We start from the raw sequence: 17,463 nt of genomic DNA, 5'->3' as shown, positions 1-17,463 counted from the left end.
TAAATAAGAACTGAAAGCATTAAGAACACTCTGTGTGTGTGTGTGTGTGTGTGTATCTGTGTGTATGCAGATGTGTGTGACTGAAACAAAGACTGTGTATATACTGTGTGTATGTGTATGTGAGTGAGTGTGTAGAATTGTGCTTGTGCTTGTGTGTGTGGGGGGGGGGGGCAGAGTGCGAGAGCGAGATGGAAAGTGCGTGGCGCTGCACTTTGAGGCGGCCCAAGGATGCCACATAGCCTCTGCTCTCCCTCAGGGCGCACCCCCCCTCCTCCTCCTCCTCCTCCTCCTCCTCCTTCTCCTCCTCCACTCCACTGATGCCTCCTCCTCCTCCTCCTCCTTCTCCTCCTCCTCCTCCACTCCACCAAAGCCAGAATGACACCTTGCTGTGCGGATGCCTCCGCCGGCTCCTGTTTATGCCTCTGTCTTTGTCGCGCTGCCTGTTCTTTTTCATCGCCTGTGAAAACAGCTGACTGATCCGATTCTCTCGCCGCGGACGCTCCGGCTCTCACACCGCATCACTCAGCACGCTGTCACGTCCGCAAGCGACGGCCAACAACACTTTCCAGTTTCTCCAACTGTCACGTGGTGACATCATCCATCCAACACGCTAATATTTAAGAGTTCTGTTTTTGCGTAGGTTGGTACAACATGGTTTGGGAAATGAAAAATAAAAAATAAATAAAAAAGTGATAAATCGTAATGAATTGCTATTTTGAAAGGAGTGGAATATCAAGTGGTTTTATTACATAATGAATAACGTTCAAGCTGAAGTATGTGAAATATTCTGTCTACGCATAGACATGCATATCTAATGGCTTTCATAAGCCAGCCTTATTAAACAGCCTTGGTAGACAGAGATTTCCCTTTGATGTTTCTCTGCTAGCGTTAGCTTTTAACCACTTTGAAACTGAAAGCAAGAGATTGGGCCTTAAGGATATCAATCAAACAAGAGAGTGCAGGTGATTGGACTGTCAGCGACGCAGGGGAGGGAGAAACATGAATGTTTGTTTTAAGACCTCTGCCTAGCACTCATCTAATTATCAAGTTTTGAACACCGCCTCTTAACTGTCATGAGGAACAACAGATGGAGAGACCTTCAGCGCTTAGTCACGAACCATACACTAATTCCCTCTGTTTAGAAACGCTGGTGTGCATAAGAGATAGAGTGAGGAAGGGAGAGAGAGAGAGAAAGAGAAAGAGAGAGAGAGAACAAATACGCGTATGAATCTATAAAGATCCTCAAAAAGCAATCACCATCACTTCTTCTGCTGGAGTGCAGACAGCGAATCATAATATTTCACTCCGCCGGCATTAAGGGAGAGGACTGTCAGGGATCCTCTCCCCTGCTCGATATTGCCCCCCTCAAATAAATTAATCTCTGGCACGGGGGGCCTCCAGATCGGCTGTGTTATAAAGGATGGGGGGGGGGTGGCTGACTTATCGGTCCTCATCAGGAATGCCGCTGTTCACATCTGTACAAGGCTGCAGGCTATTCCAGTTTCATATTTCATTATGCTGATAAGGAAATTGACTGCAAATTCTCTTGCAGAGGCGTCTCAAAGCGCCTCAATGAAAACAGAGATACCATGCTGCACAGAGAGAGAGAGAGAGAGAGAGAGAGAGAGAGAGAGAGAGAGAGAGAGAGAGAGAGAGAGAGCGACGTCCCGGTTTGCGGGGCTATTACAGGCCTGCGTCTCAGCAATGGAAAATGAAATGCTTTTTTTCTCTTCTTGTTTAAATGGGATGTGTGAGTTTGCGTGTGTGTGTGTGTGTGTGTGTGTGTGTAAGAGCGAAAGTGTGTGTGTGTGTGTGTGTGTGTGTTTGTCACTGTGTATGTATGTGTGTGTGTGTGTGTGTGTGTGTGTGTGTGTGTGAGTGTGCGAGCGCAGCCGTATTAATATGAAACCATACATTTATCTTTGCCTTTTCAGAGGCTGCCGTCACGTCTGCCGGCCTTAATCTCTCCTGTCGGATTTTTGCTCCACTGCAAAAGCGGTTTGATCAAACTGGCGGCTGGCTGAATGGCGGAGGGAGGCCTGGCATGGAGAGATTACCCTCTCTCTCTCTCTCTCCGACAAACACACACAGACACACACATGTACACACACACACACTCTTGCACAGTGTCACACCTCCAAAAAGACTGCTTCGAAATGGTCCTAAGCTCCCTGCCCCTTTTTTAAACAGACACACAGTGGGTGCCTGCGCCTTGCTCATAACTGCCCCTGCCATGGCACCAGAAATGCTCGGCAGCCTTCGTAATCAAGTCCTGTATTTCCCTTTCAATATAACAATAAATAATTCTGCTCTGACAAAAGCACAATTGGTTTTCTTGGAGTAAAACCACTCATTTCCATAAGCCTCCATTTAACAAGCACTTCCACTCAAAGAAAACTCCAGAACAGCCTATAAATGGCAATAATCACTTTTCAGGAAATGAAACAAAGCTCTACTTTAAAAATAAATAGATGAATAAAACAGAAAAAGGATAAAGGATAGGGTCACATCCTTCTGTTTTGGCAGCAAGGACGTTCTATGGGGAGATATCTGTGTCAACGCTGGACTGAGCTCTTACATTTAGACCGTGCGGACTGTAGAGATGACCTCGCAGGCCGTCATTGTATCCGACCGCCTGGCTGATAGCATGACGTATGGTATCCCCCTGAAGCCAGATGAAGAGAATGAGAGAGAGAGAGAGAAGGGAGAGAGAGAGAGAGAGAGAGAGAGAGAGAAGGGAGAGAGAGAAAGGAAGAGAGAAAGAGAGAGAGAGAGAGAGAGAGAGAGAGAGAAGGTGAGTCAAAGAGAAAATTATACATGAAATGGCTATCACAAACTGCTATAGATTATGCAGCAGGTTCAGCTTTATACTGGTTGCTGTAAAGGTTCTTCACAGGCTCTTCTAAGAATTAACATGTGCAGTCATTGAGATAATTAATTGGAGTTACCCAATACAAAACACAATGATACAAAACAACATAATAAAAGCATAGACTAGAATTCCATCATTTTAATTGAAAACATAATTGTAATACAATATAATTGTATCCCCTGATACAAAAGCTCCAGATATGACTAACCACTCGTGTGGTTCACACACACAAACACACACACACACAAACACTTATGTCAATCCTACACACTACACACATCACCTGTCAACCAGCTGACAGCTTACGCTGGTTCATGACAGGAATGATGAACTGCCATAAACGCTGTTTGTCTTGGAGCCTGATTTAAACTATTCCATATGTGGTCTCCACTGTTATGACAATTCATTTACTGCTCAACATGAGTATAAATATACAGTGTGATTCATCAGGTTGACACACAGCCTTGACAGTGTGTTAGTAGTGTTCAGATCAATGTCCAAGACTGGGAAATCTGGTCTGTGAATGGTTCTCGGATTGATGAAAATGTGTTGAAAATACAAGTAGGAAAAGCCAAGTGTCAGGTATAAATGTGATCAAGCCAAACAAGGCAAGCCAAATTGCTGACCATGTCACTGATCTCATGAGATCAGAGCAGACCAGACAAAAACACAAAAGGCTATATAAAGAGATTGGTCTAGTCCTCTCTGTTCAGGTTACTGTGCTGTAGGTATGCACAGTAACTCAAGCACAAGCATTAAACCCAATATATATAATGCATTTCACACTCACACAAACAATGACAACATTTTTCATTTCATCTCAAAATGGAAACAAGACCTCAGAGACAAAAGCAGCTTTTCTGGACACAATAATGCAGACATCCTAAGCTGCATATTTTGTATCATAAACTACATCTCTCATTTGCCCTTCCTTTTGTAATGTCTTGAGACTCAAACAAGCACATGTCCTAAAGCCATGTAAGCTTCTTCCACTTCTTCTGCCTCTTTGCCCCTCCGCATGTCTCCTACCTGCGACTGCACACCAGCTCCCACCTGAGCCCCCGCGTAGGAGGCCCCATTGAGCCCCTGCATGCTCATGAACATGTCCCCCGAGTTTGGGAGGTTAAAGGAGCCAGAGGAACCTGGAGAGCGGAGCAGAGACAGAGAGAGAGAGAGAGAGAGAGAGAGAGAGAGAGAGAGAGAGAGAGAGAAAGAGAAAGAGAAAGAGAGAAGAGAGAGACAGAGGCAGCTGAGAAACAGTCACAGAGCAGCGTGCATCAGAGCACATGCAAGAGAAACATATAACTCATGCACATGATTATACTGCATTGATTTCTTACATGCTTACTCAATAAACACATGCAGAAAGAGTCCAAACTTTTAAAAAATGTATGTGTCAAAATGCATGTATTCAGTGGTTATATTTCTTCCTTCATTGTATATTTAGACTAATAGAAAGTCGTTTTAGTGAAGCATATTCAGACCAATGTTGGCTATTAAAAAAACATGCACGTAGTTAAATGTTAATCTGAAAAAGTGAAAAGTGAGAGGGAACTGAGATGAGAGCGTGGTGACACAGGCTGAGTAATCTCCTGACATCACGTAAACATGGGACTTGCCAACACGGCTCTAGCCTGGCACACGGATCATGACTCATGAATAAATGTTAATGTCAAAATGGGATTTTATTTTTGTTTGTTTGTTTTTTAAAATAAGATATGTGGTAGGTACCAGTGAACATGTTGGGTAAAAGTGAGTTTTTGCTCTCTGTGGCATCCATCTGAAACTCCTCATCTTTCATCTGGAACCCTGGGTGAGAGAAAACGGAGCACTTCAAAAATCTCTCTCTGCTTCTCTTTACATGCGCAAACTCAAAGAACTCTAAAGCTTTTAGAGCTCCTTCTGCTTCTATTAAAAAAACCAAACCCAACGGAAGGACATTCCTCGTCCTTGAGATCTAGGAAGGTACATGTAAACTCCATCTGCTACTTTTACTCATTTGTGGATATCTCATCGGTATGGTATTCTGGAGGATATGAAGTGGTTTACTGTGGTCATTTCCAGGGTCTTACCGGAGTTGGGTGTGGTGGGAGAGTCGGCCTGGCTATTCTGCACGGCGGCGGCTACAGCATGGGCGGCATTCACGGCGGTCTTGGCAGCGTAGAGGTTGGCCTCTTCCTGGAACTTCCCGATGTTCTTCTTGTAGCGGATCCGCTTGTTTCCAAACCAGTTGGACACCTGCGGAAGGGGAGCGAGTGGAGAGAGGGGAGGAGAGAGGGGGAGGAGGAGAGAGGGGGAGGAGGGAGGGGGAGGAGGGAGGAGGAGGGGGGGGGCAGCAGGCAGGTAGGTGGGTGGATTTGGAGAGTCGGAGGGTGGGGGTGGGGGAAAGAGGGAGAGACAGTGGGGGGTGGGTGGGAGAAAGAGGTCAGAGCACAGCTCTCATTGAGATGATTGATGGGTCTGGAGTTCCAGCTTGGACCTCTAGACGATCAACAAAGCGGTGGGTATATTTGTAAATGGAAGCATACAGACAGCACAACGCCATGCGTATACCTCACAGTAGAGGCACTAGCATCGGGTTGCACTCCAGACAGGAAATCAATACATCAAGCGTCGCTTCCGTAACAGGTTTTCATTTACACACAAAAAAAATATGCAAAACATAAACATGATGCAGGATGCCTCGATCTGAGGGGGGAATAACATCAGTGCAGCAGAATGGCGTGCGCTCAGGGATGGGGGTACATGAGGCGTGGGGGTCCATGGTCCATGAGCTGGAACGCATTCAAAGCCGTCCAGGTTTTTTTTTTTTTTTTTAAAGATCTGTCTGACACAAAACTGGATTACGACCAAGTCATTTTTTCAGCCTGAATAAAACGTGCAAATGTTTTTCCTGACAGAATTTAAGAAAAGGAAATGAAAAAAAAATCTCTTTTTTCTGCTACAGATACACTTTTTTTCATACTACACCTCTAAAGTGACTGTAATTTATTGTCCAGAACCCAGACAGTCAGAGGTCTGATTCTGTCCACTGCCCCAGCATGTAAGAAAAATATAACTCCAGACTCCGGCAAGGACCACAAGGCCAACCAAAGCATTACAGGGAAACAGTAAAGCTGTCCTCAGCGGGCCTATATCATCAATGTGGCTGAGAGACTGAGGGGGCCTCAATAGTCTCACTGGAGCTGTTCCGTGAACTCATATACACTGAAGGCTCTGTTCCTACACAGACAGGTCAGTGAATTATACAACTCTACACAACAACGGCTCCCTGGGATGCCTGAAGGGTGATGCTTCTGTGATATAGCGTAACAATGGCTGCATGTATAGGCCATGTAAATGTTCATTTGAAATATCCTATGCGGCTGTTGCCATGGATATTGTTTTATGTGCGACACGGCACCTGTTCTGAGCTACAACATCGTAAAAACATGCAACGCTGAACTGCAAGTACTTATAAGATGATGACCCTGTAAAGATTATGCAGCAACCTTCATATCAATCTACAGTACACTGTGCATACTGGTAACAAGTCATTAGTTTATAATTACTTTATTAAATCACTATAACCACTTATGCGATGTCATGCTTCAGTGCATGTAAGTGTCTATTCTAAAAACACACACACACACACACACACACATATACACATACACACGGCAGCTGAGGTCTGCGTGTATGACCACACGCTCACATGACAGCAAGACGTCTGGGGTGGGAGGGGGGAATGGGGATGGGGGAGTTGTAAACAGACAAGAGGAGAACAAGGACGAGAGTAGCTCAACATACCTGTGACACTGTGATGGTGCTCCCCACGCCCTGAGGGCAGAAAAGAAGGGGGCTTTTTTACAGAATACGACTCTCTGCACAACAGGCCTGCACAACTTACTCTCTGCACAACAGGCCTGCACAACTTACTCCCACAAGCCCCCCCTCCCTGCCCCCCCCCCCCCCCCCCCTCAAAAAAAAAAAAAAAAAAAAGCACACGAGAGACAGCAGCCAAATCAAATAAACAAAAAACAAACGAATAAATAAAAACCCCTGGTCAGCCTGTTCACTACGTTCATGGTGGCAGCGTTCACTAGAGCTTTGTGTCAGTTTTGCAGGTACCGTGTCGCACTGTCAAGACGGATTTAAACAAGCAGGATGAACTGTGTGGGTTTTTTTTTCCCTAGCGCTTAACTCTCCGTTAGAGGGTATCGAGTTAAGAGTTGACGTGACTATGTTTCAGATCACTTTAGGCCCTTTAACAGATTTTTCCGTGCCAAAATGTGCCAAATGCAGGAAGTCCGGGCTAGCGAGTGAAGCTGAAAAAAATGCTAACGTTTGCCATTTTGCGAAGCCTTTCTGTACTCTCACGGTAGGAAGTGAAGGGGTGAAGAGTGCCAATCACCGCAGCCTAATGCATGGCGTGGAGTGGTCTGCCATATCCATTACTTTAGACTTTCAAATGTCATTTCTACATTATAAATGTATTTGACTACAAGCCAATTCAGTGAATTTATTGCCAAAATACTTACAATTAGTGGGCAATTGGATTAAGTCATTCCTTACTAAAGGATTGAGGGAGACTTTAAATTAATCAAGTAAAGTATTTATTTGGCGATGGGTGTTGGGGTTGGGATATGTGAGGTAAACAAACAAACAAACAAACAAACAAAAAAGACCAGCGATAAAACAGGTTCAATCCCACATGTTCCCCTGCACGATCTGAGCTTCTCCGAGCTTCGGGACGAGATAGAGAGAGAGAGAGAAAGGGAGAGAGAAAGAGAGAGAGAGAAACGAAGGGCCGTCTAACGAACGCTCCATCCAGAACGTCACGCTCCAGTTAGAGTGGATTTCAGCACTGTCACAGTGTCACAGTGAGCCCCAGCTAACCACACTCGACAGACGAGGATGACGCATGCAGGGGGTGGAGGGGTGGGGTGGATGGAGGGCAGGTGGGAGGGGGAGGAAGAGAGAGGGATGAAGGTGGTGTCTGTGTGTGTGTGTGTGTGTGTGTGTGTGTGTTTGTGTGTGTGTGTGTGTGCTGGGGAGGGAGGGAGGTGAGGAGCACCAGAAAGAGGCCTAGCGGCAAAACTGATGTCATTTCCCTGGCAAGAGAAACCCCAGCCGGAAATGTTTATCTTTTTTCGCTCGGCAGCTGGGAAGCGTTCTTGCCAAAAACTGTCATGAGTCAGGTGAGACCCGCCAACCCCCACCCGAAACCGTACTCCCACCACCCACTGCATCAAAATAAAGCAAACAGGATGGACACCACTCACTTATACAACAACTGCACTGCTTAGCAACCCACAGTACAGCAAATGGATACATTTATCCTTAATTGCACTCCCTGGAAAACTAAATTACCACCACAAACATGTAATATATTTTCCATTTAGGCCACAAATTAGATGCATATGTCTGAAGACATATGGATGCGTGTTTGTGGATATTTCAAAACTAAGTCCACCTCCAAGCTAGCCAGTCCCATTCTCAAGATCTGTACTGTGTGCTGTCCCTGTGTCCATCCTGTTGATTTTATTTGGTTGTCCTTTGACGTCTGCAGGCCCCAGGGCTGAGAGCGGCGTCCACCCACCTGAGAGACGGTGATTTGGCACTTCTTGGCCAGCTCCTCTTTGGCCTCCTCGCTGGGGTACGGGTTGCTCAGGTGAGAGTAGAAGTACTCGTTCAGGATCTCTGTGGCCTGCTTGCTGAAGTTCCGTCTTTTTCTCCTGAGTGCATGAAAAAGACCTGGAGGTTAGAATACTGGGAAATGGCTTTAATGACATGAAATGTTGGATTAATAACATGACAGATTGCCACGTCTTAATCGGCATTATCAAGCGGGTTGACAAAAGTGACTATAGGGTGGTAAGGGAGACATTAAACTTGCTTTTGTTTTCCCTTACACTTGACCTTTTATTGTAAATGTACATTCACACATTCCTATATGGATCCTTAGTTGTCATCTAACTTGCTTTTAGGCAAAAATGTGTCATCACTTCTCTATTTCTTAGCAGGCTTATGTGATATATAATCATCATAGCAGTACAAAGATTATTTATTTATGTTGGTGATTTTTATCTCCTCAACTAAAATCTCAGTCTGATGTCTCATTGCTCCTAGTTGGTCTGCCCTCACATGCTGTTTTCTTGCAGTGCATATATGCTGCACAGAGTAGCCTCCTTTCAAGATGGCCACGTTCATAACACTGTCATTGCCAAAGTTGCACCTGTATTCATTTGGATGCCCATTTCTAAGCAAACGTGCAGCTCAACTGGACTCCACCATCAGTGCTAATTGTTGGTAAGACGGCAGTAATTAGCGACTGAATGTGCTCGAAGATTGGCCAGCAGAATCCCATTGCTGTTGTTCATTATCAACAGTTCTGATTTCAGCGATTTTCTGTGCCATTCGCTGTGAGCCGGGGCTGCTCACTTTTATTGCGCTCTGCTTACCTTTCGGCCCGTGCAAGCGAGACATTCGCAAAATAGCTTCATGCCTAATTTGGCGCAGCCTAACGTGGCCCACACTCCCGCCACCCAACCGGCACTAATTGGAAAAGCCCAAATGCCCCCAAACTACCTCGGAGTCGGACAAAAGAGTTGCGCTCTCAAAGAATTCGTCCCGGGCCCAGCCGAGCGGAACCTCATCACAATAACACAGTCGCGTATAAAAATACTCTGTCATAAAAACTGATAAAACAGAGCGGCACTCGCAAGCACAGAGATATGGCAGCTCTGCAGGTGTTTCTCTGTGTTAGATCATTCTATTATTCACACACAGACACACACATGTAGAGACACACACACACATGTGCGTGCAAGCACACACACAGACATGCACATGCATGAGCACTCTCACACACACAAACATACAGACACAGACACACACACACACACACACACACACACACACAGACACACACACACACACACAGACACACACACACACACACACACACAGACACACACACACACACACACCTGGCATCGAGGAAGCGTGAGCGCAGGATCATGACGGCCTCACAGGTGCTCTGTTTGAGCTGCATCTGGATGGAGCTGAACTTGCGGTGGATGATGCCCACCATGCGCTCGATCTCTTTTGGGGAGATGGGCCGCGTGCGTGACTGCTCCCGCAGCAGGTTCATCACGTGGGTGGTGAACTCATTACACGCCTGCAAAGACAACCACAACAACGCCACACACCACAGCAGCATTAGAATAAACCTGTGTGCTGCTTTCATCTTACCATGCAACAAGATCAGGGAAACGCATAGGGGCATATACGGTTGCACATGTATACCATGCTATATATAAACCATGCAATTCATTAAAAATGTAATGCAATATGTGTGCAAACAGTATACACATTCATTAATTAATGGCATTGCATAAAACATGGATGCAGTGTAGTGTGTCAACTGGGTTTCGTCGACATGTAAGTAAGTGGATTCTCTGGCTTGTTAAGTCAGCAAAATGCGCAGACCACTTCTATTTAGTAAACAGCACAAATAGCTCAGCCTACCAAAAGCCTGTAACAAAAGGACTAAAGCCAATGACACTTGATCAGCTTTTTTTGTGCAAACCCTTTATCCTAAGAGTAACTGCAGGGGGCATTTGGCTATCTGTTCACTTGGGGATCACTTGAACTCATTAAGTGGCTAAGTGAAATTCATTCCAAGTATTTACATTTGGGTAATTAACAATCTGGGGCCAGCCTCGAGGAGGAGGCAATCAGTCTAAGCAAAGCGGTTTATCGTAAAGCAATGAGATGTTGCTCCACGCTGGAGTGCAATGCCAATAGAAACCAAACAAGTTTGTTTCTCTGGCTTTTCACCCCTTGCATTCCTTTTGACATATCACAATACACTTAATTACACTATTAATTGGAGTCAAAACAAAAGTTGAACCAGTAAAATGGAAAGCAAAATCGAATTCTTATCCGTTGTGTGTTGGTAGTAGGGGGAGGATACGCCACTAAGAAGGTAAAACGGCAGTATAGATGTCTGCCATCACAATACAGTGTCCCAGTAAGAAGCTCAAATGGTCACAAAAAGTTGGTGTTCATGAGAGGCCTTCCTCACCTGTTCGTACTTCTCCAGTTCGGTGTGGTAGATCTGTCTGATCTGAGTGAGCTTGGCGCGGTAGTCCGAGTGCTCCACTGAGTTGTCCACTCCTCCACCCACGGCAGCGGCAGCAGCTGCAGCTGCGGCCGAGGCGCTTCCCTTCTCCGGGCCCGAGACCCCCTCCGCCAGCAGCATGTTGTCCAGACGCATGAGCTGCGGGTCTGGAGGGTCGTCCTCCTGGGCGCCACGGATACTAAGACCTAGAGAGGGGTGAGAAAGAGAGCTCACTTGACTACAAGTTTGACCAAATCTTATTACAAGAATGAACTTAAAACAAATGTGTGGAAAACAACACAACTTGCGTTGTTTTTTAACACATCTCTGTGTCCAGATAGAGACACCACATACGTTTTAAGTGTGCAGGAATTTCCACACGGCGGTGGATCATAAGATAGAGTCATTGGGCAAGCAATAGGTTGCTGGGTCAAGCCATATGTAATGTAATGCAACACATACTGTATCATAAATCCAAAACATCAACCAAACTCAAATCCACAAAACCCTCCTGTGCATAAAAGCCCACTGTAGTACATATCAAGTAGCAGCACATAGTAGATAGCACTTTTGTGCACCTAATATAAAGCAGGGCAAAAGCCATAAGAATAGTCATTTTCTCACACAAACCATTAGTGTCCTTGCATGTTGTTAACCCTTAATGTTCTGACAGCTAAGACAGCGCTTATCTGCTGCATGAGAGGTTACAGCCACCATCAACTCTAAACTCCCAGATGCACGGCCTCCTCTCTGTCCAGCCAAAGCTAACAGTGGGCAGAGAGCGAGACAGCGCGACATGGACAGAGGGCTCTAGAGCCGCAGCGCTGTTCATCTGAGGACGATCGACAGTGGCGGGTCCCTCGTCGGACGCACACAGAGGCAACGAGAGCGATGTCACCACGCTCCAGTGGCCGCCAGCCGCGAATCAGCGCCCAAGCCGAGACATGGTGTCCCTTTTTCCACGCCAGCGCATTTCTCTGCGCTGTCCTTCGCCCACAAATCTGCCAGGCGCTGGAGTCCGAACGCACTGGCATTAGTTTGGGCGCCAGCAAGAGGACGCATTTCAGCTGGTTTTGCTTGGTTAGCAAAATAGCTACAGTAAAAAACATGGCCTCTTTATAATGCTTTTTGATGGGTGAAATTGTCTTCCCCCAAGAGATCAATTGTTTTAATATTTGAAATACCTTAGTTAACAACAATGCAACGCACAGTTCATAACAACTTCTAACGTGACTGCCTGCATAACTTTCCTGATGGCGCCGATCTTTCATTCCAAGTGGCGCGAATCCTAACCATGCCAAACTGAGGCCTATCATCTCGCTCATGTCACGCCTGTCAGACCACAGCACCTTCCCTCATTCCCACGCATCAAAAAGAGAGAGAGAAAAAATCATTGGGAGGAACTGCATTTCACCCCGACATTAATCCGAGCAGTCAGGCCCGAAACTGCAAATAAAGTGATGTCGGGAGGAGAGGAGCCGCCACCTCACCTCCCTTACCGTCCGGATCAATAAAACCAATGGCTGCTCACGCACATGACTCCACATTCATTCATCAAAGGCAATTCCATGCCATTTTGAGCGGCTTGTTTGCATACACAGAGCTCCACAGATCGGTAGTCCCATCCAGTCCTCATCAGTCTATGCCAGAGCGGCCAGGATCCATTTACCAATAAGCGTCACATGGTACAGTGACTTCAGACGTTAACTAGATAGCAATTCGCTTGAGGTCGCAAGAGCTTAAAGGTGGTTTTTTTACATACACTTGACCTCCAAAATCATTCAAGTTAGAAGAACTGTCAGTCAAAGTTAATGATGAGTTAATAGATGACAATTCCGATTATGAAAAATAATGTTTATGTTTTATATATGTGTATGTTGTATGTAAGGAAAACCCTAACACCAAACTATAAAATGTGCACATAATTTAATTTGAATCTGTTTGCACAGAAAGGAAGTTGGCCATCTTGACCATGCGCACTGACTTTAAGGGAACTAATTTGAATCCACAATACGCACGGCGTATGGCTACCGTGCTTTGGAAACCCTATGGTGGAAACCATGCAATGAGAACAGGCGGTGATGATGACAATACTTGCTAATTTATTGACACGTCAGACAGCGCAACATAGCAGAAATCAGTTTAGTAATTTGTAGCATGTTATTCAATATTAATGAAACATGAGGGCCGTTGACTTGAGTAGGTTGAAGTGTGTCGTCTGTGATTTTTATAAGTTTCATAGAAACTTTAAACGAATTAATGCACTGAGAACATTCTTGTCTGTGCACTGACCCACTGGTGCTTGTGTGTAATGTGGTGTTGAGAGGTATCAAATTAGCTTAATGTTTTGGCCAGTTCATCTCTGGTAAATTAGCATTTGTCGTCATTGTTGTTGCATGTCGTTATTGCATTGCGTAGTGCGTGTCATACAAATTAGAACCCTACGTTTGTTTGTGATTATCCATGAGATGTCCTTGGACACATTGAAAGTCAGACTAGATACAGCCTATTTCATGCGCTAAATTTTCAAGGGCAAACAAGATGCTCTTCCAGTAAGCCATGTGATATAGCAATCCCAGAAAAGGTTATAATGGATGTTTCTGACATACTGAATCAGGACGAGAGTGAGGATTACATGTTGCATTCTATCGTGTTTGCTTGCTATTCATTTGGCAGTATTGACACATCTAATCCACAAATTCATATTTTGTGAAAGCCGTTTGCTTCATGTCACTGTATCGTGTGAAAAGGATGCATCAAGGGAGATGGTTGTGATTGAATGAGTGGAGCTCATAACTACAGTAAATGAACAGATCAGAGCACTCAGGGGCACAGGGAATGAAAGCAAGCATACACCCTCTCTTCCTCCCTCCAATCCACTCTCCATCCCTCCCTCCCTCCCTCTCAGGATTGAACTGGACTGGTGATGGAGACGCATTCATGAACCTGACACATTTAGACATTTGAGACATAACAACACAGTGCTAGGAAAGGGAGATGGTTTGTGTGTGTGTGCGTGTGTTTCATAGACAGGAGAGGTTAAAGATTTGAAATAATCCAAGTGCTCACAGGCCTTCTGTCTGATGTTAGTGTGAGGAGAGCTTTAGGGAAGGGGATCTGGAAAATCTAACAGCGCGTTGAAACACATGAAAAAAATACCCAGTGATGACTGTTTCTTCTCTCGTGTGCACTCTACACCTTTTTCTTCCTCCCCCTGCATCCCCCTGTCTTTCTCTCTAATCCACCATCTCTTCTTCACTCTTTCTTTCCCTCCTTTCTGCTCCCCCCCTCCCTCCCTCTGTTTCTTCCTCGCCTCACTTTTATCTCCTTCATTATGTCTCGCTCGGTTTCATTTTTAGCACACTCATCTTAAGGCAAAGGTAGCGTCATTCCTTATTCAGACCCCAGGCATAAAATGTTAATTCAGCACCTCTTGAGTCTGGTGATATACCCACGGGCAAATCCTCTCTCTACATCCCCCTCCTCCCCTCCACACACACACACACACACACACACGCAAAGACACACACACGCACACACACTCCCTCCCCTCAGCTCCAGCTTCCACACATTCACAGCAGGCCTAATTAACAGACAGGAGAACGAGCACGAGCGGGTCATTCAGAAGCAGGGGGCTAGCGCTAACAGCAAACAGCGAGGAGAGCATGGGAACACTTCACACACACACACACACACACACATACACATGCTCATACATACATGCTTATTCACACGGCCTACACACATACACACACACACACGCTAATACATACAGCCTACACACACACACACACACAAACACACAAACGTACTCACTAACGTGTGCACATTTACAACATGTGAAGATCAGCTACCACACTCAAACAAAAGGTATGAGTGCTGAGCTTTAAAAAAACTGCACACACAGACACACACATACACACACACACACAGACATAAATGCACAATGTAATTTGGCTCTGCGTGTCTGCTCAGATGAGCTACGGTACTGCATATGAAGATATGAATAATTCCTCATGGGGAACGATATGCAGATTCTTTTGTGTTAACAATCTTATTGTTTCAATCCTTCATGAATGAACAGTGGACCAGTGCAACCTCTCTCTCTCTATCTCTGCATGGGTGTGTGTGTGTGTGTGTGAGAGAGAGAGAGAGAAACACACAGCATTTGTGCATATGAACATATTCAAATTCAAATTTGAAAGTGCTTTGGCCTAACAAATAATGCATTTGCATTGCCAAAGCAATCATACATAAATATGTATAGAACAGAATATCTTAATGGCTGTCGACTTACATAAATTTAATTTATATGCATATATATTTCTAAGTAGTTGAGAAGAAATCAATCTGTGTGTTTATGTATATGAGAGCCTGTTTATCTGTGTGAGCTTGCTTGTGTTAAAGCACATGTGTATTCGTATGTGTGTGGGAACGAGTGTGTGAATAATGTGTATACCTCGTGTGAATATTGTGTATACCTCCAACATCGCCTCAGTGTGTTGCAGAAAACCCCTTACAGTCCATCACGTCGATCTGGCTGTGTGGTGTATTCACACAAACTACATCCACACGTTGACTCACACTCACACATACCACCCCAGAGGGCATGTAGCTTTCTGTCTTTCTCTCTCTCTCTCTCTGATAAAGAGAAATATGACTCCTATTTGGAGCAGGCCTTTGCCTCCGGTCTCTGAAACAGATCTTACACCAATAGCACTCAGCCGGCTATGGACTAGCCCATCTGAGTCAATTACAGGGAGTCCAAGTAAAACATGGCCGTCAAAAAAACCAGAGGGGATGTCTGTAACAGACAAGACATAAACTCTGACACATGTGCTTAATAATACCACATATCACCAATATTAAATATTTTCACAATCATTTCCTGATTAAGGTTATTAATGCTACCATGTGTATTTTTTTCATGCTCCTTTTCATCATTCAATTCCCACACAAAAACAGCACAATATTGATTGTCATCCACCTCTCCCTTTGTTTGTATTTGTTCATCTTTGCTGTACTATAAGACAAAAGTAGCAGTGGCCTGGTCAGGAAGAGGGTTTCCCAGCTTCCTTTTTTCTAGAGAACCAAACCTACAAACATTTGACAATTAACCCACCACTGCAGAGCCCAGTGTGGCTGACAACTTTGTCTCCCTGTCAGTGGCAGACCGGGTCAATAAAATAACATACAACACCTTTAATTGTTTTATATGTCATTACTACCACAGCGTCTGAAAGCCTCAACCACTTCACACAGTGCTCCAGAGACCACAGCAGTGCTTCGGTGGTGGGTTCCGGATTAAATCTGGGGGTCGACAGGTCCCATCACGCCGAGAGACGGCGAAAGGGGCTCCCCTCAGAAGACATCACCTTTAATGAGCTCCCTGGTGTCAGTCATCGAACAGGAACATCAGATGCCCTCACAACCCTCTGACCCCTGACATTTGACCTCTGGCATGAGCTGCTGGCCTCACTCTCCCTCTGGTGCAGGCGTGTCAGTGTCCACTGGCATTAGACGTCCTGTACAAAGATATGTCAGATCACTGCATACTGCACAGACAGCACAATAAGGCGGTGGACCTCCCCCATACAAAACAATAGATATGAGAAATGAGGGGGAAGGGAGGAGCAAGAAGGGGGGATATAAAATAGGAGAGGATGAGAGAGAGGAATATACATTAGATAAATCTCTCTCTATTTCTCTTACACTATCTGCTAGGCTATTCAATTTCTCCCTACATATTTACACCAATATCCCATAATGCCTCAGCTTGACTGTAGCTCTTCAGATTAGTCCAGGTGAATATGATCATCATTACATATGCATCACATATGCATTTCTTTAAAATGCACATTCCTTCATTTAGAAGCTATCCCCTGAAGCCAAGTGCACCCTCTGCTTAATGCATAGGTCTGTCGCCATGAATAGGTTTCTCATTCATTTGCCATAAAGTGGCCACTTGACCTTCAGTAAAATATCATCGTTGAGTGTGGCGCCTGGAGCTAGCGCTCGCATCCGCGGACCGGTGCTATCTCGGGTCAAATGGAGCATGTCATTCACAAATAACCGCCATTTTCTCCCCTCTCAGGACGGAGACCTTTAACGGCTCTGCCGTTAGCAGCAGGTATTAGCTTTCAGGGCCCATGGGAGAAACTCTGTGTGCGTTAAAATGGAGGTGAAATAGTGAGCAGCGGTGGGTTTTTTTTCCCACCTGACAACAGGGGCTATTTTCTGTGCAAAAAAAAAAAAAAAACACACACACAACAAAACAAAACACATGTTTGCGAAAATGAGACGTGCAACCAAAAGGGCTTTCTTCTGACGACCTGACGGAGGACGTCAGTTTTTGTTTGCCATCACAACAAGATGGCGACGACACAATTTGGCTGTGCATGGAAAAGCCATTAGATGAGCAAACACCAGTCTAAACCAGCTGTCATCTGATCAAGGATCTCTCAAGGGTTATGGCAACACAACA

At 45.2% G+C, this 17,463-nt stretch overlaps 1 protein-coding gene across 4 annotated transcripts in view; it reads right to left on the bottom strand.

The window, feature by feature from the left end:
* The window catches only part of pbx3a (pre-B-cell leukemia homeobox 3a), a 47,062-nt gene that overhangs the window by 3,633 nt on the left and 25,966 nt on the right, over nucleotides 1–17,463 (bottom strand). For 2 of the 4 annotated variants that reach the window (XM_042060290.1, XM_042060289.1), the window contains 8 exons: nucleotides 10,944–11,185; nucleotides 9,844–10,034; nucleotides 8,454–8,589; nucleotides 6,662–6,691; nucleotides 4,945–5,110; nucleotides 4,604–4,681; nucleotides 3,902–4,014; nucleotides 2,579–2,665 (listed from right to left, as the gene is read on the bottom strand). In XM_042060290.1, the coding sequence (XP_041916224.1) occupies nucleotides 2,579–2,665; nucleotides 3,902–4,014; nucleotides 4,604–4,681; nucleotides 4,945–5,110; nucleotides 6,662–6,691; nucleotides 8,454–8,589; nucleotides 9,844–10,034; nucleotides 10,944–11,185 (1,043 nt within the window). The remainder of the gene's footprint in view (nucleotides 1–2,578; nucleotides 2,666–3,901; nucleotides 4,015–4,603; nucleotides 4,682–4,944; nucleotides 5,111–6,661; nucleotides 6,692–8,453; nucleotides 8,590–9,843; nucleotides 10,035–10,943; nucleotides 11,186–17,463) is intronic. The other 2 variants (XM_042060291.1, XM_042060292.1) reach the window with 2 other exon arrangements.

This window comes from Alosa sapidissima, chromosome 13, assembly GCF_018492685.1.
Source record: "Alosa sapidissima isolate fAloSap1 chromosome 13, fAloSap1.pri, whole genome shotgun sequence".
NCBI classification, from domain to species: domain Eukaryota; kingdom Metazoa; phylum Chordata; class Actinopteri; order Clupeiformes; family Clupeidae; genus Alosa; species Alosa sapidissima.
The sequence above is the reverse complement of the archived record's forward strand: the minus strand, read 5'-3'. Positions and strand labels throughout refer to the sequence as shown.